Source organism: Cotesia glomerata, linkage group LG6 (assembly GCF_020080835.1).
Source record: "Cotesia glomerata isolate CgM1 linkage group LG6, MPM_Cglom_v2.3, whole genome shotgun sequence".
In the NCBI taxonomy this organism is placed as follows: domain Eukaryota; kingdom Metazoa; phylum Arthropoda; class Insecta; order Hymenoptera; family Braconidae; genus Cotesia; species Cotesia glomerata.
In genome coordinates, this window is record NC_058163.1 from 8,546,959 (window position 1) to 8,572,863 (window position 25,905).

The 25,905-nt window shown below is 34.6% G+C and overlaps 1 protein-coding gene across 1 annotated transcript; it reads right to left on the reverse strand.

Moving 5' to 3' along the window:
• Positions 1-227: 227 nt before the first annotated feature.
• Positions 228-2,550, reverse strand: LOC123266915. Its single transcript, XM_044731364.1, has 3 exons — positions 2,135-2,550; positions 1,655-1,938; positions 228-1,103 (listed from the first exon to the last, which is right to left on the reverse strand). The coding sequence occupies exons 1-3, from the start codon at positions 2,517-2,519 to the stop codon at positions 696-698; spliced, it is 1,077 nt and encodes a 358-aa protein (XP_044587299.1). The 5' UTR covers positions 2,520-2,550; the 3' UTR covers positions 228-695.
• Between the last annotated feature and the right edge of the window lie 23,355 nt (positions 2,551-25,905).

The window sequence follows — 25,905 nt, forward strand, 5'->3', positions numbered from 1 at the left end:
TTATTTTTTATGTTAAATTACTTCAATTCCGTTAACCTGAGACTGTAAACTTTTTTTTTTACTAATTAATTCAATACTTAACTCACGAAATGCACTAATATATAAATATAAACGTTAAAAATATCTTATAAATGATTTTTTGGTCTCTTTTATAACAAATTTATTTTTTTTTTTACTAAATATTAAGAAATTTAATTGAACAATTAATTCTTCATAACATAAAACTATATTTACAACTTGTTACAACAATTTTTCAACTTGAAAATATTACAGTTTTATAAAATTACTTTTATTGCAATTAGGATATTGTTTTCTATGTTCTGTCACTACTTGCAACAAATATTGAAGCTGTTCTTCATCTTTCGTTAAGCATCGATTATACTGCTCTATCAATGCCACGCCGCGTTCTGCTACATCATTCACAACTTGAAGTTTCCCGAAATACTCCAAGTTTTCTAAGAAATTCGGATTCTGAGGCCACAAAGTAACATCCTCATCAATGAACTCATACGACAAATCAAACGATTCAAATATATTAATCGATCTCATAGACATAAATTGACTAAGATCTTTATTTAATAATGACTCTAAATTTTTCTTATCTATTATAAAGCGATTTGTTGTAGTTTCATTGGCTTTACAGTTTTTAAGAGCATGAACTATTCTTTTTTTTTGTTCCAACTGAAACATTTTTATCAGAGAGATAAAACAGACACCTCGTTGTTTAAATACCACAAGTGATCGGCTAATTTTTGTGAGCATGTCTGTGAAAGACTATTATTAAATCTTTCATATGAAATTAATTCTTTAATTAAAGTTAAATCATTATTAGGTGCTGTTATAGCACACGGCGCAGTGAACCAAGCTTTTAAATAGAATATTATGATAAATAAACAAAGTTCTCGTAATCCATCTATTTCCGATTTAGTAAGATGAAATTCATTTCTGAATAAAAAAATTTTTAAACTATATATTGCTTTAGCCATCCACCTTGCATGATGGACCGCTCCAGGATGCTTAAATGTAATATTTGTGGTAGTAGTACCCAAAAATATTAATGATAATTCCAGAAGTTCACGGTAATCGTCTCGACAATGATCCATCTACAAAAAAAGTTATAAGTCAAAATGAAATTGATTATATCGCAATTTCAAAGTTGAGAAGACTAATTATTATTAACTGATGTGAGGTAAAAGTTGTAAAATATTTTACAAACGCAATTTTAATCGTTAAAGATGATTGAAAGTATAACAGTCATGTGAAACTGATTTTCAATATTTTTAATCACGACGGCAAGTTAATTAATCAGAGTAAAATTGATAATTGAGGAGCTTATTTTCAAAAGGGTATCTTTTGATTTTTGATTAATCGAGACAAAAAACTAGTTATCTTCAATTATAAATATTTGTATTGAACTTTTTTTAATTTAGCTATAAAGTGCAATCGGTTATGAAGCTGCAATTCGATTTTCATTTATAAATGTTCATAATTCTCAAAGTAATTAGTATTTAAAAGTTCAGAAAACTGGTATTTTAAAATATGAAAAGATACCCTTTTGAAAATCAGCTCCTCAATTATACTGAACTTTATACATTTTTCTTTTCCACTTTAACATCAGTTAATAATTCTTCAGCGCTGGATTAAAAAATTTTACTTCTATTTGATTATTAACGAATTTCAAAATCTCATCTTTGATTGGTGTTATTACTTCCAAAACTTTTTTGTCACAAATACCAGCCGTAAAGTTTGATTGGTCAATTTCATCCCACTTCTTTTTAAATCTCTGATAAATTGGAACGTTTGGGCCAGACGAAGCAGGCCAGTATACTTCAAATGCACTTCGAAGAACAATTTCAAAAATATGGTGTCGGCATGGCAAGTACAATAGTTTTCTACTAAGAGCCTTTTCTACTAATACACACGCACCATTTCTGATTCCTGAAAAAATAAAATGAGAATTGCTAGTGAAGTATCGATTTTTTAGAGTAGTACGGAGAAATCTTTTCAATTTGAAAAAAAAAAATAACTCATAACTTGGAAATTAATGGTTAATACTAAAAATCTGATTTGATTTAGCATTTAAACATTACGGTAATCAACCATGTTATATTTTTTTTATTAATAAATTATTTACCCGTATTTGACGCCGTAGTATCAGAACACAATGCTTTGATGTTGTCAGTATTAATATCCCATTGTTTTACTGTTTTAATAATAGCTGAAGCTTGGTTTTGTCCAGTCCCAGATTCTAGTTTAGGAACTCCTAACAGTTGAAATTTACCTGATGATGATAAAATAATCGGAAGCCGGTCAACTTGTTCTGTACCTGTAATATCTGATAACAGTTTTCCATCAAAATGTAGTACATAATTGTCAGTTTCCAGATTAGTCTTCAGATTTAACGCCGCTTCTTTCCGGAATTTTTCCCTTGCTCGGTGAATAGTCACATGACTAAAGTTTACGCTTGCACAATCAATGTTCAAGCAAGATAATAAAGCAGCAATAATGTAAGTCGCCATCCTACTAGTCACGTTAGCTCTATCCAAAGCCGCAGCAACTTCTGGTGTCATTATATCAATTTTTGGAACTTGTTGTTTTGGCATTTCATCTTCATAATCAGAGATTATACGAGAAGTATTACTTTCCAAAGATTTCTGGGATAATTGAGATGGATGACTTGATATTTTATGATTAGCAACATCATCAGTCTCAACTGCACAATAATAGTTGACATTGTCGTTATCAAACTCTCCGACATTATTATTACTATCATTACCATTATTATTATAGTTTTTATCATTGCTATCAATGTTCTCTTCACTATTATTATCACTATTATTGTTATTATTATCATAATTGCTGATATCAACATCCATGTCTTCGACATCTTCTAAAATTGGTTGAGAATTATATGAAATAAAACCACGTCGACTGGAAGATTTTTGTCCCAAATAAAATAATCTTTTTTCTTTGTCCAGTATATTTAAAACATCCGCATGAGCTACATCAAATAGTTTATTTAATTCATCCTGAAAAACGGATTCCTTTTTTTTTGAGACTTTGACTTTTTTATTTTACGGTTTTTTTGTAAATTCTTCCATCGATTGTGATTTGAGATTAGTTTCAAAAAAGCAGATCTTTTCTCTCTTGTCGGGATTTGTGCCGCACACCAAATTTCAAAAACTTTGTCGATAGTGATTGATATACTTTCTTTAACTGAAAAATTTTTCGTATCATGATAATAAAATAAAAGCGACATAACCTCTTTCAGAGAGGGTAATTTTTTTCCAACTAATTCACTTAACACATCACCAATCAAGTACACTGTTTTCACCATTATGGTCACAAAATTTATAACTAATATATTTTAACTAATTAAATTAATAATATAACGGATTGAAAAAACAGTCAGTATCAATGAACAAAGACAATGACGAGAAGATATAGTAAAGCGTTGAGAGCAAAGCAACTAAATGAAGTTAGTACCGAACAACCAGGCTTACCAACACAGAGCTTATTAGCTACAACACTAAAATTAAATGAGTATAATACTCTGTACCGACAGAGCTAAATAAAGCTCTGTTGATATTTTTCAAATAAAAAACATTTGATCAAGTTTTATAGTAGATTTAATTGATTTAACGTATTTACAGAATTTTCATATTATTTTGAATAATATGCAATGATGAGTGTTTGGTGAGTTTGTGTAATAAGGAACTTTACATTTTCCTCTTACAAAAATTTATAAATTTTATAAAATATAAAATAAATTTGTTATAAGAAAGACCAAAAAATCATTTATGTGACATTTTTAACGTTTATATTTATATATTAGTGCATTTCGTGAGTTAAGTATTGAATTAATTAGTAAAAAAAAAAGTTTACAGTCTCAGGTTAACGGAATTGAAGTAATTTAACATAAAAAATAATAAAAATATAGCATGTGATATTTTTTTTGTAATTTTATTGGAAAATATTTGAAATTTTTTATTAGTGTTATCTTTGACCGCGGATATCTTTGAAGCCGTTAATCTGAGGAACTTTGGTCTTTAGACGTTTTTTGTAGAGCGTAAAATTTCCTACTAATATCATTTTTCAGATTGTTGTTACGATGAACCGTTCCAAAGTAATAAAAATTAAAAAATTAAAAAAAATTTTTCCCGTGTTATTTAAATGGAAAATAAAGAAATGGATACAGGAAAATCTTACTATTCATATTAAGAGCTCACATGGGCGCCAAAATTTTTGTTTTTAGGTATACTATCAATTTTTAGACACCAAAAGAAAAAAAAAAAATTCGTCTTTTTTTGAAACACCCTAGTATACTGTCTCTGTATCAGACTTTAATCTAGTTGCAAAACCCTTAAATAATATTGAATATGTGTTAGGATTACAAAATCTTTGCGGAAGCGGATTCCAATATGAATATCCATACTCGGGATCAATACAATTCCCCTTATCTAAATTACATTGGTGTCCCGATGGGAAATAAACCTTATTTTCCGGAACTTTAACTCTAATTGATTGTACTTTAAGCGTGATTCTAGCAGTTCCGATGACAAATACATTATCCCATGTGCCGAAGGGATCAGAATACTGCGAATTGGTACAGTCAGCGTTAGAATTAACACTGCCTGCCAAACTGATACTACGTACAGTGGTGGTATTTATTTCGAGACCATCAATGAATGTGTTTCCTATTCGTAATGTCTTATGGTCATGCGCGACCTGACATAATTCGCGGGAAATCGGGTAGATATATTCGTTTATTCCCTGACTTACTATGGAATTATAAGACTGCCATCCACAATGTTGGATGATACGATGAATTTCTATTTTGCATTGTATAGCGTTAGTATGTTGGTACTCATTCAATTGTAAGAGTGCAATATCAGGGAGGGACGTTTCTACCCGATTTTCCTCTATATCACATTCATCAATGTCTACCAGCGATAAGGTAGTCATATTTAAAATCTTACTACCACAATCATACCCAATTATAGCCTCGGAACAGCCCTAATAAATAGCCATGACAATAAGGAGTTGAATATTCATATCTGAAACATAAATAAATTAATTAAGGTCTAAAGTCGGGATCTGGATCCACGACTTTAGTTCGTTTTCTTTTGGGACTTGAAACTTCAATGGTTGTTTTTTTCAGACGATTCGGATGTACGACTTTTGTCTTATTCCCGATTTTTATACTTACGTTTCCATTAGGGAAAACCTCCAGAATTTTATATGGCCCATCATAATGATCCCCGAACTTATGGGGTTTGGGCCCCTTTAAAAGAAAAACATTTTCTCCCGTTTTGAACGTTACAAGTTTTATGTGTTTATCGTGTATTTCTTTCGATTTCTCTTTTGCTTTAATCAAATTTTCGCGGGCTAATTCGCGAATATTTATTAATCTACTCACTAATTTGCTGATATAGTCGTTATAGGTTGGTAAACAATTGAGTTCGTGGAGGGGTTCACTGGTCGGTACACGAGCGACTTTTCCAAAAACAAGTTCATAGGGAGTAAATTTAGTTCCCTCATGAACACAAGTATTATAGGAAAAGGTCGCTAGCTCAAGCCAGTTATCCCATTCATTGTATCGACTTACAAATTGCTTCAAATATTCTCCCAGAACGTGATGGGAACGTTCCAGAGAACCATTTGATTGCGGTCTAAATGCTGTTGTCTGTATCTTTTTAATTTTAAATCTCTTACTAATTCTTTGCATGAAAGAACTTATAAAATTTCGGCCCTGGTCAGTCAATAAGACTTTCGGGGCCCCGAACGTACAAATGAAGCGCTTGATAAACACGTCAGCGACTGTTGTTGCTAACATATTATTCAATGGTGCTGCTATGCAAAATTTAGAAAGTTGATCTTGAATGGTTAAAATATACTCAAAACCCTGCTCAGTTACCGGCAATGGACCAACTATGTCCATAGCAATTTTTTCGAAAACGGTCCCGGGGGTATCGGTTATCAACATAGGTTGCTTGGTTTTGACGCGAACGAGTTTTTTGAGCTGACATTCTAGACACTTTTGGATGCGTATCTGAATATCTTGCCTCAAATTTTCCCAATAGTATTTTGTTTCGATCCGATTATACGTTTTCGAAACCCCTTTGTGCCCCCCAATTGCTGAATTGTGGGCTTCATAAAATATTTGATCGCGTTCGTCATATGGAAGATATCGAATCGTTCCAAGACAAATTATTACCTTTATCGGCTCCTTATCATAGATATCATGAATTATTGACAGCACTTCTTTCCAAGGTATATTTTCAATGAACTCTGAGAACGCTATTGAGAAATTTGTTATTCCTTTGTCCTTTAATATTCCTTTGAGCTTCACTAAACATTTGGCGATGTTGCTTCTGACACGAATAATTGATTCTCCGCTGGTTCCGCGAATCACCAATCCAAAATGGTTCGCATTCCCTTTCTTGGTCCAATACACTTGACCGGTGTCTATGAGTCCAACATTTGGAAGTTTACCGATTGATTTCAACGATCGGGCACCCTCATCGCAAGGTTGTCCGTCTCCATTTAAAAAATATACCATATTATCATGTCGATACTGAAATAAATCTTTCGTTACTATAATGTTCGTCGCTTTGTTGCCTTCTTCTCTTTTTAATTCGTTGGTAGTTTCAATCGAACTATCCGAGTCACTCGAACTCGATTCGTCATCAGAAGTCGTGTCGGGTTCTTCACTAACATCAAGACCTAATGAAGGCGTTACCTCGCTTGGGTCAATCCGTTTTTCATCAGGTTTCTCTCGATGTTTGGGCGGCCTTCCCCTCTTTTTGGCTGGAGCGTCCACTGTTCCCTGCAGAGGAGTCTTCGGTGTTCCTACTGCAGTTTCCTTTTCCTGCAGAGAAGTCTTCGGTGTTTCTACTGCAGTTTCCTTTTCCTGCAGAGAAGTCTTCGGTGTTTCTGCTGCAGTTTCCTTGTAGTGATTCTTTAATGGTCGCAATTCTTCTACAAGTTCTTCCCTCGCCTTTTGTGCTCGGGTTGTGACGTTTACCGGTTCCACGGGATTTCTGGACAACGCGTCCGCATTCAAATTAATCTTGCCGGGTTTGTAGACAATATTATATTCGTATTCAGCTAATTTTAATCTCCATTTCAAAACGCGCGAATTTCCGTCTGTAGCGGTGCGGAACCAAACTAAAGGCTTGTGGTCCGTTACTATGACAAACGGACGACCATACACGTACGCTCTGAAATTTTTAACCGCTTGAAGCATGGAATACGCCTTTTTTTCGTAAGTATCGTATCTTAATTCTGCACCTCGCAATACCTTGGCGAAATACGCTATCGGTCGATCCTTACCGATCTCTCCTTGCGATAGTACAGCCCCAACCGCGAGTCCAGAAGCGTCCGTTGTTATTATAAAGGGTTGTGAAAAGTCTGGATATTGTAATACGGGTGCTGTACAAAGAGCTGATTTTAATTCCTCAAAAGCCGCTTGAGTTTTATCGTCCTATTCAAATTCCACGTCTTTCTCTAATAACTTTGTCAAGGGTTTCGCTATTCTCGAAAAATTCTTTATAAATCGACGATAAAATCCGGTTAACCCTAAAAACTCTCGTATGTTCCGTTGTTTCTTCGGAACAGGAAATTTTTCGACGGTTTCTATTTTCTCGGGATTTGGTCTTAATCCATCGCGGCTGATTATGTGACCTAAATAGCTCACCTCTGGTCGTAGAAAGTTACATTTTTCAGATTGTAGTTGTAAATTCGCTCGTCGCAATCTATCCATCAATTCATCAAATTTCTTTTCATGGTCATCTAAATTTTTGGCAAAAACAATGATATCGTCGAGGTACACAAACATCGAGACTCCATGAAGACCTGTCAGTACAGTATCCATTAACTTCTGAAAGGTTGCTGGGGCATTTTTTAATCCAAAAGGCATGCGAGTGTATTCCCAATGCCCTTGTGGAGTGGAAAAAGCTGTCTTATGACTATCTTTAGGATCCATCTCGATCTGGTGATAACCCGACGCCAAATCAAAGACCGAGAAGTATTGTGAGCCGCCAAGTTGATCCAAAATTTCTACTATATTTGGAAGGGGGTACGCGTCAGTAATTGTTTTTTCATTTAGCAAACGAAAATCTATCACGACACGCCATCTCTTATTTCCCTGCGAATCCGATTTTTTCGGAACGATCCAAATGGGGCTATTATAGGGCGACTCAGAAGGCTTTATAATGCCTGTTTTGAGTCCCTCTTTAACATGAGCTTCGACTTCAGGTTTCAAATGGTGGGGAATTCGATATTGTTTTGTGGAAATCGGAAAATCACAATTCGTTGGAATTCTATGTTTATATAAGCTACTAGAATTTAATGGTTCTCCTGGGATATAAAACCGGTCGGCATGTTTTCTTACTAAACATTCAACATGTCTTTTTTCTTCGTTATCTAAATAATCTAAATGCAAAAAGGGTTTAATCTGTTCAAATCTATTAGTGAATTCAAAATCTTTAACGACTGTAAAAATGTGTTTAGAAATTCCGAGACTTTGATGTATATTTTCTTGAGGGTCATTTGGATCAACAGGGGTAGGCTCATATACTTGTTCGACTTCTTGGACCTTTAAAGTAGGGATCCTAATACCGACCTCATTATCGGTTGTGTTATATATTTGCATGTATGCCCGTCCTTTCCGAATTTTAACTAAACAATCCCCCGCAAATACGCCCTTACAAATTTTTAACCTAGGAATATAACCCTTTTTTACTTCTGGGTTTTCACCCCGTTTTTACCCCGTTTTCAACTCTATTAGATTGCTTGAAGGGATATTTTTCGTGATCCACTTCTAAAACTCGATTTTTGTAGTCTATTTTCGCACCGTGTTTTGCAAAAAAGTCTGATCCGACCAAACCCGCGTGCGGAATAGTCATGTCGTTTGGAACCACGTGACATACAGCGTCTCTATCAAAAAGTTTAATTGTCACACTACCTAAAGTAAAAACCGGAACGTTTGATATCCCATGCAATTCTATTATGTTATTTAGATCAATTTTTGTATTATCCGATAAATATTTAGCTTTAATTAAATTTGGTGACGCACCCGAATCAAGCATCATAATCACGTCACCGGTTTTGGATGATTTACCAACTACAGCGTAGGGTAAATTATCCAAATCTAAATTTAATTTCACTTTCATTACTCGGAATCGTCTCCGCTCGATGCTCCCGATGTTTTGACAACGTGTATCGGTCGGTTGTTTTTTCCCGCTTCCTTTGGAAAAGAAATTTGTTGAGCATTCAGTAGTTGTTTCGCAAATTTACATTCCTCCGTATTATGACTCGTCGTTTGATGAATGTTACAAAATTTTCCCGTATTAGTATTATTATTATTATTATTCCGCGGGCTTGAGTTTGCATTAGAAGTTATTCTATTAGGATTTTGATCACAATATTTCGCTGTATGCCCCCTGACTCCGCACAACTGACACCGCGCACGAGTGTGAAAGTTACTTTGATTATTTTTCCCTGTTAATTGAGGACAATTTTTGGCAGAATGCCCTTTCTCAAAACAAATTTGACATTGAAGATCCGGACAATTTCTTTTAATGTGACCCGGCTGATGACAATTATAACAAGTTACAGTACTCGAACTACTATTTTGATTATTATTAAAATTTTGACCGTTATTATTTTTGTTCTTATTAGTATTTTGCGATGGGGGGGGGGGGGTTTATTAGACGTATTGGAATTATTTTGGGTTTCTGCTGTAAAGTTAACACTCTTAGAAGAATTTTTAATTTTTTCATCACTCTTTTTCTTTTCCTCGTTAGTTTTCTTTTCTTTGGGTTCGCGATGCAATTCTTTTCATGCGTTCAGTTTTCTTTCGATATTTATAGCATTCTGTAACGCTTCTTCAGCATTAGCGCACACAGGCATACGCTGGTCAATCTCATTTTGCAAGTTTTGTGTAAAACATTCTGAAACGGACGTGTCTGTTCTATTTTTAAAATCGTCTAGTTCCGCTTGTGTTGAATTGGGATTTATCGACGCATGACACTCGACTATTTCGCGGCCCTTTTTCCGTAGGCGGTTCGCAAAATCTACGACAGATTCGTTGTCTAATTGATAAATCGTACCTAATTCTCCTTGTAATTGGAATAAAGTTTTAGAAGGAATATATATTTTTTTCAAAGCCGTTGTTAAAACCGCGATTGATGCCGGTATTTCGCTATTAAGGGAGGCCCGTACTTTGGAACTGAGTTTACTACCGTATATTAATTTTGTCAAATTACTCTCCGCAGCATCCGGTAAAACGGACTTTGCGTCTTTACAACAATTTAAGAAGTCTGTTAATTCACTCGGGACTCCATCAAACCGAGGAACAAAGGTAAGCGCGTCATTTAAAGAAATGTTTTGATTAGCTGATAATGAATGCCATGTTGTTTATATTTCCTAAATCTTCTTGATGAATTTGACTTACTACGTTAGGATCGATTTGATTTTGGACCGGCAAATCACCCTCGACGTTATTTTGTTCAATGACCGAATTGTTTTCACTACTATCGTTAAGAGTATTAGCACTAAGGTTGACCGAATTAGTCTCACTATTATCGATAAGAGTATTAGCACTAAGGTTATCTAAATCCGAATTATTTGAGTTTTTAACGATTGGTTCTCCCTCTGAATCTTCGTCCGAAGTAATTTCCGGTTGTAATAAAGATTTTCCGACCCCTGAGTCTACGGTCGCGTCCGCGTCGGGTGGATTTGTAAATTGAAATTTTTTCCTAGTGGTTGGTGGTAACCCTTCCGAAAAAGGTGCTCGTCCGTGCTTTCTCAAAGAATAAGGTTCGTCGTTATCCGACATTGATTCATGACGGCAGTAACGTTTAAATTGTTTTCAATTCAACAACAAAAAAAAATTTTTAAATAAATTTCGAGATCAATTTCTTTTTTAAACTGTGACAATTCGAAATTAATAAACAACCAAGTTTCAAATCCCAAATGTTTCAAATAATAAAATACAAAATAAAAATAAAAGAAAATACAACATACAACAAAAAAAAAATTCACTTTTGAAATAATACAAATATAATTTGAAAGAAAATATTATTCGCTCTGTATATTCAAAATTTGTTTTAATAACTTCTTTTTAGACTTTTCTTTAATAATCGACCTTCTCAATAAAAACTTCGGTGTCCCTGTTCGAGCGCCAAAAATGTTATGTAAAAATTAATTCAATTTATGAATAATTAATTAATTTAAATTGTTTAATTATTTAGTATTTGGTCCTAGCGTGTGTCACGAACGGAGTGAGTGATGGGCGCAAGGAATATGAAATATAAATCTCAAATATCCGAACGTTATCACTTTGTCCGTTCGGGAGCTAAATTAAAAATTGCGTTGGAGTGTGGAGCGGTACACAAGCTCGAACGTTATCTCTAAGTGTTAACTTAGAGAGAGTAAGGATGATGGATCCTGCTGACTTCGGTCACGAGTAACCTATTCTATTGTTTAGTTGTAACTTTACTTTATAATGGAGATCTTATTTTATTTTAAAAGTAAAAATGAAGGAATCAACTTGTTTATTTGTTTGAATTTATTGAGAATAACAAGTAAAAGTGTTACAAATTTGGGTTTACAAAAACGGTTAATAAAGATAGAGATAAAAAGAACACAAATGTTAGAAAAATACTAATGTCTTAAAAGTAGATAATGTTTTGGGCTTACCCTGGAAGTCTGTAGAGAGGCTCAAATTTAATGGGCCCTTTCACCTTCTATGGGTAGTTTCACTATCGAAATACCGTATCTCGTGTATCACGGAGAAATTAAATATTTACTAATAATGATATTATTTTAATCTTCGCGACTTTACGCGGAAAACTTAACACTCAATCGACGCTCAGGTATTTTCGCTACCGAATTACCGGATCTCGTGTATCACGGAGAAATTGAATAATTTCAAATAATGAATTAACCTTCGCGACTTTAAGGGCAAAAACCTAACACTACTCGACGCTCTTCGGCGGAAAACAATATACTTCGCGATTCTCGCGGAAAAATCAACGCTCAACGGCGGAATAATCAACAATCGACGCTCAACGGCGGAAAATAATAAAAATAAAGACAAACGGAATATAATTATGGCATATATCGAATAGCCGATGAATCTACCACGTTAGTGCTACTAAGTGCAGCCTAACCACGAGCAAGGCACTGTCTCGTGTATCACGGAGTACTTTGTGCTTCCGAAGAATTTGATGCCCGGAGCCGATTGACGCGGAGCTAACCAGTGGTATCCTGGTCTAAATCGAACTGCCTAAAAATGATTTTCGGGAGATTTATATAAGGTTAGCAACATCGGTGATTGTATGGGGTTCATCGGGAAATTAAATCAGAAAAATGAAAGGGATCTCAAGGGTATTTTGTCGAAAACAAGCGTCATCGCGTTTCTAGATTTTTCGAAACCCGGTTGAATCTATGCGTAGTTTGAACTATTGCCTTATAGGTCTTATTTATACGACTTTAAGCGGAAAACGTGATGGTGACTTCACCATATTACAAATTTGAAAGTTAGAAAAACAAAGTCGTTAAATTCTGATAGATACAAAGAGATCCGGGTAACTCGTGTGAGCGTCATCAAATCGTGGGAAAGATAGGCCAGATTTCTCTTCTACAGACTTCAAGGGTATGACAAATTGTATACTAAAAATAAGAAGTTACATATATTTAAAAATAAACAAAAAATTTTGAATTTTAGCAGACGTCACACGTGTTAGGCTAATAGACCGGGAACTCCGAGTTTTATATTTATTGAGAATAGGTTTGTTTGAATAAATTGATCACTAGTTAAATTTAATACATATATTGTTTGAAATAAAAGTTAGTTAAGTTTTACAAAATTCTTACAATTGTTACAATTATTACACAATGGTTGAAATTTAATATTTTCTTTCCTATAACGAGTTTACAAAATTACTAAATTCACAAATATTAATAATTAAAAATGTACCTGATAAAATTAATGAATCTTGTTAATTCAAATTGCTGTGGTTGATTTCGCTTCACTACTTATTTTCACTTTTACAAACTGTTAAATTTTACTGAGACAAAAATTTCGCGTAGTCTATTTGAGACTTACTTAAACTGTGTACGATGTTACCACTAGAAAAGTCAAAGCACGAAGAGAGCGAACACCCAGCAGTTTTCCGGGTCCGAGATTTTGTGGTCCCTCAGTTGTTAATTGGAGGGAGAACCCAGTGCCCAATTAGCTATCGTTTTCCGGGGACTCTTACCCTCTCTTCGGATGTTTCGGAAAACTACTATAGTGGCGGTCTACTTTGTATTTTGATGTACAAGTATACTGTACGTTTGTGATAGTGGATAGGCGCATCTATACACACACACATATGCACACAAGGATTCTAATGTTAACTTATACTTTACTATACGAAATGTTTAAATATTACTATTTTTTAAATTTATATACGTAACTAAATTATTGGAGCGATTAAATTACAATTAATTAGTAATTTTTTATTAGCAATTGAGTTAAAATAGAATGAATAATTAGTCGATCGTTGTTAATAATTAATTTGTAATTTCCTATTTCGAATTATCTATTTATTCTTATATATATTTTAACTAACTTCGGTAAAAGTTTAAAGAGAAAATGTCGTTCAAGAGTCGATTATTGTTAATAATTAATTTGTAGTTTCCTATTTTGAATTATCTATTTATTCTTATATATATTTTAACTAACTTCGGTTATAGTTTAAAGATAAAATGTTGTTCAAGAGTCGATTATTGTTAATAATTAATTTGTAGTTTCCTATTTTGAATTATCTATTTATTCTTATATATATTTTAACTAACTTCGGTTATAGTTTAAAGATAAAATGTTGTTCAAGTTTTATTTTATAGTTTATTTAACTAGCTATTCATTTTGAGTCATTATTTATCTTTTTTACCTTGAATTGTCTATTTACTCTTATATGTATTTTAACTAAAATTTTATCTTCGGTTATAGTTTAAAGATAAAATGTTGTTCAAGTTTTATTTTATATTGTAAAATTACTATTTTTCTAATTTTAAGTTATTATTTTTTTATTATATGTCTAAACAGTAAACCGAAGAATATTTTCCTAAATGAGATTATAATTGCGAAAAATATTTTAAACTGGGCGTTAGTGTCTCAGTGCATTTAAGGGCGGCTTAAGTGTCGAAGATTTCCAAATAATATCTTCTAGTGTTCCTTTCAATCGGCTACAAGTTATTTACGTACACTGATAAAAAAATTGACTTGACTCAAGAGTCAAACTCTTGAACCAAGAATTCCATTTTGAAGAAAATGATTTTCTTGAGTCAAGAGAATAAATTCTTGACTCAAGAAAATTTTCTTAGACCAAGAATAATTTCTTAGCTCAAGAATTTATTCTCTTGACTCAAGAAAATCATTTTCTTCAAAATGGTATTCTTGGTTCAAGAGTTTGGGTCTTGAGTCAAGTCAATTTTTTTATCAGTGTATAACAAAACTCCCATTTACTTGTTTGTTAAGTTTTTAAAATCTTAAATGCATTGAGGTTCTAAACTAAACACCTAAGTAAGGGACATGGATCCTAAATCCTATTACCTGGCCTACAGACGAACGAAAAATTATGACGGTCTTCAATAAAAAAAATAAAAAGAAATTGTTACTAAAGAAATTAATATTAGTAAAAATTAATATATAAAAAAAAATGTGTTACATAACACCAGCATATATGCGCATATATATTTTTTCAGTGTGAGAAGGGTTAGTTGGTGAACTCCTCGTTGTTGAATTTACCGGGTTGAGTTGATTGGTGGATTATGATTGTTTGCCAGCCTCGATACTTGGATTGAGAATCCCGTTGGTTTGTAGAACGTTGACGATTGCGTTTAATTGACAATTTGAATTTGATGATATAAATCTTGTTCTGAACAATTGAATTATTTTTTCTTGCGTCTTGCTTGTATAGGTACTCAGGGTTGCCAGATTGAGGTATTTTCCTCAAATTGGGTGATTTTGAGATGTATCCTGCGCTTCAATTTCTATTGGGCGATTTTTCGCAAATTGGGCGATTTCTGTTCCCTATAAGCCGTTCTTATGATTATTTATATGTCTGTATGTCTCCTTCATTTTTTAATTTTGTTGAGACCATATTATATATATACTAGGAATTTGAATAGCACGCTACGTGCGCGCCTTAATTTTAACCAATAAGGAATTAGGTCGCATTTTTTAGCGAGTTTCGACTATATTGAACGTGATGATAGCTATGTTGGTGTAACGTGAGATGATATTTAAGGAATTCAGCTTACCAACCGAAAGTATGTATAAAATCATCTAATAGATAAAATATATAATAATTTTACTCCGTCATCGAACGACTTTCAAATGTTTTAAGTCTTCGATTAAGCGTGCTGCAATGTAAAAATAAAAATAAAAATTATTGTTGATTAAAGTCAATGGCTACTAACAATTTAAATAATTTAAATAATTCAACTGATCGATACATTGAGCCATTATTAGATCAAGCTGACAAAATTTTGAGGAATAATAATAATCAGTGGGTCTTCATTGTGAAACCTGGTTAATGAAATTAAAATATGATACTTTGATTGAATAATTAAATTTATTGTTACGTCTTAGCGTAATTTTTAAATTATTTATTTTAATCCAAATCATTTAAGATCTATAGATTGGGATCGGGAGTATTTTAGCTGGTTTTAATTTTAGAAGTGATAAGACTTGGGTTGCAGTTAATACATATATTGTAAAATGAAAAAGTAAATAAATGTACAATTAAGTACGTTTTACAAAAGTTATTACAAAAAAAATTATTATAAGGTTGATCGGAACGTATGATTTGACACAATATAAAAAAAACAATGATTTCTAAACGCTTTGAGATCAGGAAACGTAACTTTACAGTACCTGTACTATTTGGATAATCTCTGGAGATGAACCTTGAATCGGAAATCTAAAGATAATTAACTCACTACTTTACTCACTATTCACAAAAGAGACAAAAGAGTGTTTTACACAGTGGGAAGGCCTGCACTGGTAAAAAATAAAATTTAGTCTGAGTCTGTGTCAGAGTCGGAAACTGAACTGAATAGCATCTATTCTCCAGAGAGTCCCATAGTTTTAGTTTTTTTTGGGGGGTCCTAGAAGGGACGATTTCCATCCAATAGGAAAGGACTTTTCCACTCTAGGTTCCCTTCTCTTTAGGAAAAACGGCCAGGTCACGCCCTTATGCAAGCGGATGGGTATGCGCACTTACGCATCCACTTACATATATTTTATTTATTTATACAATTTATTTATAATAATGCTATGTTAATTTTAATGAACTTTTAATTGATCAGTTATTACTTATTTTAGTTTTATCTATTATTATTGAATTTGTTTAGATTGTTGGGATCTGTTTTGTCGTATTTATTAATTATTTTATAAATTATTTTTTTAATATTTATTATTGCATTATTTTATCTCAGTAAGACTTCGTTATTTAAATTTTATTATTTTCAAATTATTTAAACTTTATCTTACTGACAAGGGGAGGATACGACCTTGGGGAAACCGATTTTGATAATCTTTGACGTAGTGGTAGTACACTATGTGGGTATACTACCTCTGAAATACTAAAGTGCAATACTCAAAAATGGCTGAGAAAAACGCACTCAAAGTTTACCCAGCACTATAATATATTAATAGGTAAATAATTGATACATTAAATTATTCTTTAATAAAAAATTTTTCAATTTTAAACTTCATTTCTATAAATTATCTGCGGTGGTACAAACAAATAATAAGTCGAAAATTAAATGGAAAATTATACATTTTTTTAATTAATTAAAGCAATATTTTATAATTACGTATTATGAGATATTATTACATGATCCTGAGTGATACTTATGATAAAAACATTGAAAACAAAAAGTTTTTCTACACCAAGAGCAACAAATAAATGCTGCTTTTTTACAATGACACGGTATTTTTAAACGGTCTAATGAGAAACACCCATCATTGACATTAGTAAAAAAATTTCTTGTGTCACAAAGCCCGCTGGCGAACCAGGCATATTCCATCATGTCTCGAAATATTGGTGCTGACAATTGGTGATGAATAATCGAATGAATTTTTATGCAATCCTCTCGGGAATGAATTTCATAATTCTTGTCTAGAAGTTCAGCGGTACTTTGCAATCGTTTGATAAAATTTTTCACTTGTCTATAGAAATAGACATCACATGGTTGAACTAACGGAGTACATTTTGGAGGTATAACTTTAAATGTGCATGTAGGCATTTTTTTATCATCCTGAAATATTTCATCATATAATTCTGGCTTCACTTGTCCTGTCCACGAGTCAATAATTAAAAGAAATTTATTTTTTTGACATATGGCATTAAACATTTCTCTAGAAAATTTTTATAGAGAGTAGTTGTCAGTTTTCCTGATTTTGATGATGTGACAATAACATTTTTGTATTTTTTTAAATATTCTTCTACGTTTTTCTTTATTCTTGGCCCAAAATCACCTATAGGCTCTTGCAAACAAATAAAAACATGTGGTAGTAATTTTCCAAATAATGTTATGCTATATTGTGCAGTATATGAGTGTGACACCTTGGTCATGTCTTGTACTTTTGCAAACACTGTTTTGCTTCCTTTTTCCGTCAGTGTCCTATTAAACATTGATTGGTATTGACATCCTGAAAATATGAATTTTAAAAAATCTAATGATTAACTTCGATTAAATTTAATAATGGAATAAAAAATAATTAGTTTACCGTTAGAAAATTTATATACCTGTTTGATCTGTATTAATAACGAAGTCACTATCGAAGTTAGATATCAATTGTTTTGTTTGAATGCGAAACATTTCTGCAGAGGCGATAATTTCTGGCATGGTGTGAACTTCTTTGTCTGTTACAAATTTTTGTAATTTTGCGTTGACGAATATTGTGTCTTTGTTTAAACTTTTTTACCCATGGGTCGGACGCTGTAAATTGAAGATTAGGAAACTGGCTGGCTGCAGCTAAAGCCCATTGCTGCAAATTTCGTGTAGTCACTTGTTGATAATTTTGTCTTGCCTCGACGAAGCGGTCATACGTCCAAGAATCAATCACATGATATTTATCAAATTTAGTTCCACCATGTTCAACATCTTTTTCCCATACTTTCAAATGATCCATTCTCTTCAAATGACTACATCCATTTTTTTGTAATGTCTCTAGTTTCCATGAAGGGTGAGCTTTTGCTATGTTTAAAACTTCAATTTTATATTCCAGAGGAGTATAATCCATCATTATTTGTTTTTTTTTTTTCATCTGGAACATAGTCATCAACTGAATTATCTTCTACTGCTTCAAAATTTCCGTCTGGGCATTCTTCTTGAGCATGAATCAATTCTTGATCGCTTACGGACTTCTTTTTATTTAACATATCTAACGTATTATCATATAATTCTCTACCAATCAACATAGCATCTTCAGATAGAGTGTCAGAAGATGTTTTTGCAATTAAATCACTTTCAAGAAGTAAACCTTCATAATACACTACTCCATCTTTTAGCCGTTGCTTCGATAAATCACTATGTAAGGATGTATCAGGAGTGTTTTCATCTCCATGAGAAGAACTGGCTTCGCTTGATGACATTTTATAAATTATAAAACAATTTTTAAAGTAAATTTCACTGCACAAATACGTCTGTTCATGTCGAAATTCAGAAACTAACTGCTATAGTCAAGCTTCTGAAAAAGTGGTGGGACTAACATAGGTTCAAGGACAACAACATGACTATTCTTCCGGTGGGCCAACAGAGCTCGAATCGATGTACAGTTTACAATAACTCGAGGACAAGAATTATTGTACCCTCATACCATATTCGACCCTTCTTATTGTCTGGCGCAGGTATATATTTTTCAGTTAAACTTATAATGAATATGAGAGTTATAAGAATTATTCATGAATTACAAATATCTCATGATATACACCGTAGATAATTTATAGAAATGAAGTTGAAAATAAAAAAATATTTTATTAAAGAATAATTTAATGTATCAATTATTTACCTATTAATATATTATAGTGCTGAGTAAACTTTGAGTGCGTTTTTCTCAGCCATTTTTGAGTATTGCACTTTAGTATTTCAGAGGTAGTATACCCACATGGTGTACTATCACTGCGTCAAAGATTATCCAAATCCGTTTCCCCAAGGTCGTATCCTCCCCTTGTGAGTAAATTTTTGTATTCTTAAATAAACAGAAACCAACGGAATTGATAAATTTTTAAACATCTGGAAAATAAGTTTCTCTTCTATGCGTCATTTTTTTCTTTTTCTTTTAGCCTAAGTACACAAGATGGTAAAGATATTTTTCCCTTATCCTTTTACATAAGGCCCTATTTATTTTATTTTTATGGCTTTCCTTTGAAGTAAAAGTAAAACTAAAATTAAAATTTTTTTTTTTTTAAGTATTTTCTGGGAAAAATATCTTAGTCTTGTGTATGTCTTCACTTTAATGACCCTGGCGTCACTAAAGAGATTATTTTAGGTACTATTTAATGTATATAAAAAAAAAAGAATTTTATATTTTATTTCTAAGGTCGCTCAAACAAAATTATAGTCATTGAATTATAATTTGTTTTTAAATAATTTCAAAGTTTCTCAGGACGTAACACCCCCGCCGTTAGACGGAAGCACGAGCTGATTCGAGAAACGATCTATCGAGTGCGACGCATAATTTTGTTCGATAACCTTTTTACCTATGATAAAAAAAAATGCTTAATTCTAGATGAATGTTCTTGGGTTTGAGGCCGCAGACATTGGTTGAGATGTAGTTGATTGGGCTACAGCTGGTTGAGAAGCGGTGTGTTGAGTTGTAGCTGGTTGAGGTACAATGTGTTGAGACACGGTTGGTTGTGGTGCAGTGAGCTGTAGTGCAGTTGGTCTTAGCAGAAGTGGGTAGATTTCTGGTACTTCTTCCCCCAATTCGACATCTTTGGTCCTGGTGGATGTAATTGGTGATGAGTTTGATTGATTCTGACGTTGTTTACCCAGATGTAGTAGTAAATGGGTCAGAGAGTCCCACACGGCACCCAGAAGACATAGTGACCACCCATCAACAGTGTGAAGAGCGTATCCATGGACGATGGTATCCGCGATCATCTTGAAAGCTCGGAGACACATAATGACTCCGATTATTCCGGCACAATAAGTACCAAAACCAGTGAATTTCCCCCAAGTTTTAGACCAAGCATTCTCTGCCAGGTGTTCTAAAGTTTGTTCATTAAAGGCATTGATGATAGACGGAGTTCCTCTGGAGTAGTTGGTGAACTGTTGAGCCATGTTTTCGATCACCACACTTTGTTCCATGGTGAACATAATCCTACCTCTCATTGCATCGAGATCGTCTTCTGAATAAATGCCTCCGGTTGCTAAGCTGGCCGGGTTTTGATATTTCCAGGTCATCTTGGTACTGGGCTTCAGTGTTTTTGGAGGTAGTGCTTCAGCAGGTTTGGGCATGAATTTATACCAGGTTGTGCCTACTTTGTAAAATTGCAATAAAGGAGAATTGCATGGAATTTCTGTGGCGTAGGTTGTGATGATGTGAGTCCGAGGAGTAAGAAATAGTGTCTGGTTTCCCCGCTGTATGGGCATGCGGTTATAACACAACTCGGCATGTTGAATTTTCACTTCGACTGGTACACATTGGACGATATGCACCACCTCTCCCGCTACCACAGCCATGTACTCGGGTCCTTCCATGTATCGGAACGCAAATTCATCTGGCTGAGTTGCTGCTATCGAGAGGGAGTTCTTCAGCACCTCTTTTTCCAAAATGCATCGTTTCTTAATAACATCTAAATATAATGACTGGACCTGAGACCTCAAATATTTTGTAACGGGTAATTTTTGATGTGTTTAAAAATAAAATAATTAAACTAACGAAACAATGCTGCGACACAAACGCCCCCTTGTTCGAATCTGAAGCTCGCCGAATTCCAGGGTCCAAAGGGGGTTAAAACGGCAATAAACGTCAAACAAAACTCAGTTAACTGTAAATAAACTATAAATAACTAAGTCTAAAAAAAATAAATTCAAAATGTCCAAAACAGGTTATGATAAAGTCAAAATAAAGAATTTATTTATCAAAAATCAATAAAGTAAATAAATGAACAAGATTACAAGTAAACAAAAACACACGTGGTACAATTTTAGGTTATATCAAAAACCCCAAAACTAAATCAACCAAATAATCTTACGTCGGTAAACGCACGCGTACCTTCCGTCGGTAATCAAAACTGGTCTTTACAAAACAGACTCCTCTCACTCTTACTCTCACTCTCACTCGTCGTGAGCGTCAAAATCGCGAACTACTCTTCAAAAACTGGTTCCCCGCTTCCCCAGGAGACTAGCCGTCACCCCTGGGCCCTAAGCTCTACCCCGAGAGCGAATGGAGAGTGTCCTCTTCGCCCCCACCTACACGGCGTATGATCACCTACTGGAGTTTGACAGAAGGTCAAACGTCCAGGGAAGTCAAATCTTGTTAAGAGTGCAAAGGTACTTACCAATGTTCTAGACGAAACCAAGGTAATGTCCCTCCAGGTGTTATTTGTTGGAAGAGTATTCACCACAAATAACCACTCTGTCACAAGACTTGCTTTTCCCGAGCCAAATTTTGGCGGTTATCATTTTTTTCCTAACTCTCTTGTAACGAAAAGGAAGAGTCGTTTTAGACACCTGTCTGGTGTTCTCGAACTAGCATTCAAAAATAATGATTTATTATTTTAATCGCAATTTCTTTCATTTTCTATCCATTCGTCTCGCCAAATTCTAAGTTTTTATTTTTGAAACTCAAATCTTTATTATTTTAATCGCAATTTTCTTCATTCTCTATCCATTCGTTTCGTCAAATTCACAATTCTTTATTATTTTAATCGCAATTTCCTTCATTATATATCCATTCGTTGGCTTTTTCATACTAAATTGTCCTCGGGACTTATAAAATTTTCGCTCACCTAATTTATTTCTTACAAAAATAATAATCGTCATTTCTTTCATTCTATATCCATTCGTTGAGTTTCCATACTAAATGGTCCTCGGGACTTAGAATAATTTTGCCAGTCTTTTAAATTCTTTTACAATTTAATCATACCTTCGGTAACAATAATATAAAATTTTTAAATGAATACAAAAAATTAAATAATTAATCGCCGTACGAACAACAATAATTGTTTCTATTAATTTTTAAGTAATAAACTAAAATACTCAAATACAAAAAGTAAAATCTGGGTCATAATTTTTCTACATATACGAATTTTGCGTTCGCATATAAAAAGAGATCTAAATTATCTGGGTTAGAAGCGACAATGTTACCCTTTTCTAATGTTTCTAAATCTTTCTTTCCAATTATATATAACTTAGGGTGTTCAGTCCGAGTGAGTGAAACCCCGCATGAAGTCTCAGTTCCCGTCATGCTCAATGAGAAACTGGTATCTCTTACATTAACTGAGTATACCGTTTCTGTCTTTGATTTTAACCTAGTAGCCACGCCACTGTACAATATGGTATACGTGTCAGAAATACAATATTTTCGGGGCAGCGATTGCCAATAAGTATATCCATCTTCCGGATCGATGCATTTACCTTTACTTAATTTACACGGGGTTCCTGATGGCAAGTACACCTTGTCATCAGCAACCTTTACGCGAGCCGTTTGTGATTTAATTGTAATTTTGGCTGTTCCGACTACGAAAACATTATCCCAAGTGCCAAAAAGGTCACTGTATTGGGCGTTAGTGCAATCTGCGTTATTGTTAACGCTTCCCGCGAGAGTGATGCTTCTAATCGTTGTAACATTCGGAACAATTCCGTCAATAAAAGTATTTCCAATGCGTAATGTGCCATGATCGTGCGCGACCTGGCACATCTCACGATCAATTGGAAGAATATATTCGCTGATACCATGACTCACAATAGAATTGTAAGATTGCCAACCACAATGTTGGATAACACGGTGGATCTCAATCTTACATTGAATTACTGGAGTATGTTCATACTCATTTAGTTGGAGCAACGCGATATTTGGTATTGTCGTCTCGATATGTTCTTCCCCTATATCGCACTCGTCAATATCCACTAGGGATATCGTAGTCATGTTGAGTATCTTACTACCGCAATCATATCCAATGATTGCATTGACTAGTCCCCAATGAGACAACAACAATAGGAAGGATTGAACTATCTTCATTCTGTAACAAAAAAAAAAAAAAACAATCTTCTCAAGGTCTAAAATCGGGATCAGGATCCACGACGTTAGGCCTTTTTCGTTTGACTGGATTTGAGTCTTTTTTAGCCTATTGGGGTGTACTATTTTGTTTCGATTCCCAATTTTAATACGGACATTCCCATCAGGAAGAACTTCTACCACCTCATGAGGTCCCTCGTAATGGTCCCCGAATTTATGAGGTTTAGGACCCTTTTGGAGGAAAACATTGTCTCCAATGTTTATATCTAAGGGTTTTATTTTTTTATCGTATAGTTCTTTTGACTTAATCTTAGCACCTACCAGATTATCACGAGCTAATTGACGAATTTGAGTCAACCGCTCCACCAATTTAATGATATAATCATTATAAGTGGGTAATTTGTCTAAGTCATGTAGTGGTTCGCTAGAGGGCACTCGCGCAATTTTACCAAACACCAACTCGAACGGGGTGTATCGGGTACCTTCATGGACGCAAGTATTATAAGAAAACATGGCTAACTCCAGCCATGCATCCCACTCGGTTTCTTTACTAATATACTGTTTTAGGTATTCGTCTAGAACATGATGCGAACGTTCGAGAGAACCGTTGGATTGGGGTCTGAATGCTGTAGTTTGTATTTTCTTAACTTTAAAACGCTTGCATATTCGTTGCATGAAGCTACTGATAAAATTGCGGCCCTGGTCGGTTAACAAAGCCTTTGGAGCACCAAACGTACTCACATAACGTTTAATGAATGCGTCTGCGACTGTAATAGCTAGCATATCCGGCAGTGGAATTGCTACACAGAATTTTGAGAACAAATCTTGAATCGTGAGGATATATTCATTGCCGTCACCAGTCCGAGGCAAGGGACCTACAATGTCCATTGCTACTTTCTCAAAGACCGTGCCCGGGGTGTCAGTTATCAACATAGGTTGCCTAGTCTTAACTCGGACCAATTTTCGTAGCTGACACTCCAAACATTGTTGGATTCGGACTTGGATATCCTGTTTTAGGTTTTCCCAGAAATAATTAGTACGTATTCTATTATAGGTTTTTGAAACCCCTTTATGTCCGCCTATTGGGGACTTATGGTCTTCGAAGAAAATACGGTCGCGTTCTTCTGGAGGAGCATAGCGTATTGTACCAAGACATATTATGATCTTAATTTGGTTACCACCGTAGATATCATGGATTAGGGAAAGAACATCTACCCAAGGAATATTCTCTACGAATTCTGAATACGCTATCGAGAATGTCTTAAGACCTTTATCCCTCAATATCCCTTTAAGTTTCACCAAACATTTAGCCATGTTACTTTTAATGATTAATGAGGATTCTCCGCTATTGCGAATAATTAGACCGAAATGATTACGATTACCCTGTCGAGTCCAGAATACTTGACCTGTGTCCATGACTCCGACCTTCGGTAATTTTTGGAGTTTCTGTAGGGATCGAGATCCCGAATCACAGGGATCTCCGTTTCCATTTAGAAAATAAACCAAATTGTCATTCCTATATTCGAACGAATCCTTAATACGAATTATATTGTGATTATTACTCTCAGTGGGGAGGCCTGCACTGGAATTCATAAATTTATTAACATTATTTTCCGCATCGGACCCATCCGTAGATTGCGATTCATCGGAATCTTCGGAGGAATCAGACTGGGTATCAAGATCCAATCGAGGTGTCGGATCCTCAAGATCCAACTCCTCCTCGGTCGGTATCTCTTGACACTTACGCGGCCTGCCCCTCTTCCTAGGGACTACCGGGTTTTTCTGTGGAATTGAACTAAGAGACTCGATGGGGAGGCCTGCATCGAGTGTTGAATTATAATTAGTCTCAGTGGGAAGGCCTGCACTGGAATTAATGAGTTCATTATAATTTTTTTTCACATCGAACTCATCCGCGAATCCCAACTTATTGGAATCCTCAGAGGAATTCAATGGTGTATCAGGATACAATCGAGATGTCGGATCCTCATGATTCAACATATCCTTGGTCGAAATTTCCTGACACTTCCGCGGTCTGCCCCTCTTTCCGGGGATCACCGTGGTTTTTTGTGGACTTAAACTAAAGGACTCGATGGGAAGACCTGCATCGAGTGTTGAATTATAATTAGTCTCAGTGGGAAGGCCTGCACTGAGTTTTGAATTGACATTCTGTTTAGTTTGTTGGGCTCGTGTAGTGACATTAATTGGGTTCGAGGCATTTCGAGAAAAGGCGTCGGCATTTGTATTGACTTTACCGGGTTTGTAGACCACCTTGTAGTTAAAATCAGCGAGGTGGAGACGCCATTTGAGTACGCGGGAGTTCCCTTCTGTTGCCGATTTGAACCAAACGAGAGGTTGGTGGTCAGTGACAATGGTAAACGAGCGCAAATACACATACGGGCGAAAATGTTTCACTGCTTGAACCATCGCTAACGCCTCTTTTTCGTAAGTATCGTAGTTCAACTCGGGTCCTCGCAGGACTCGAGAATAATATGCTACCGGTCGGTCTTTACCGATTTCTCCCTGAGACAACACCGCTCCGATGGCATACCCTGATGCATCGGTGGTGATGATAAAAGGTTTAGAAAAATCGGGGTATTGTAAGACCGGAGCTGTGCAGAGCTTTTCTTTCAATATCTCAAATGCAGTCTGAG

What these genes read in the sequence shown, in the direction of transcription:
- LOC123266915 (XM_044731364.1), bottom strand. Translation starts at nt 2,519, where the DNA reads ATGGCGACTTACATTATTGCTGCTTTATTATCTTGCTTGAACATTGAT. An exon ending in TACTACGGCGTCAAATACGG is followed by an intron (nt 1,939 to 2,134) that starts GTAAATAATTTA and finishes TTATTTTTTCAG; the next exon opens with GAATCAGAAATGGTGCGTGT. An exon ending in TCGTTAATAATCAAATAGAA is followed by an intron (nt 1,104 to 1,654) that starts GTAAAATTTTTT and finishes CTTTTTTTGTAG; the next exon opens with ATGGATCATTGTCGAGACGA.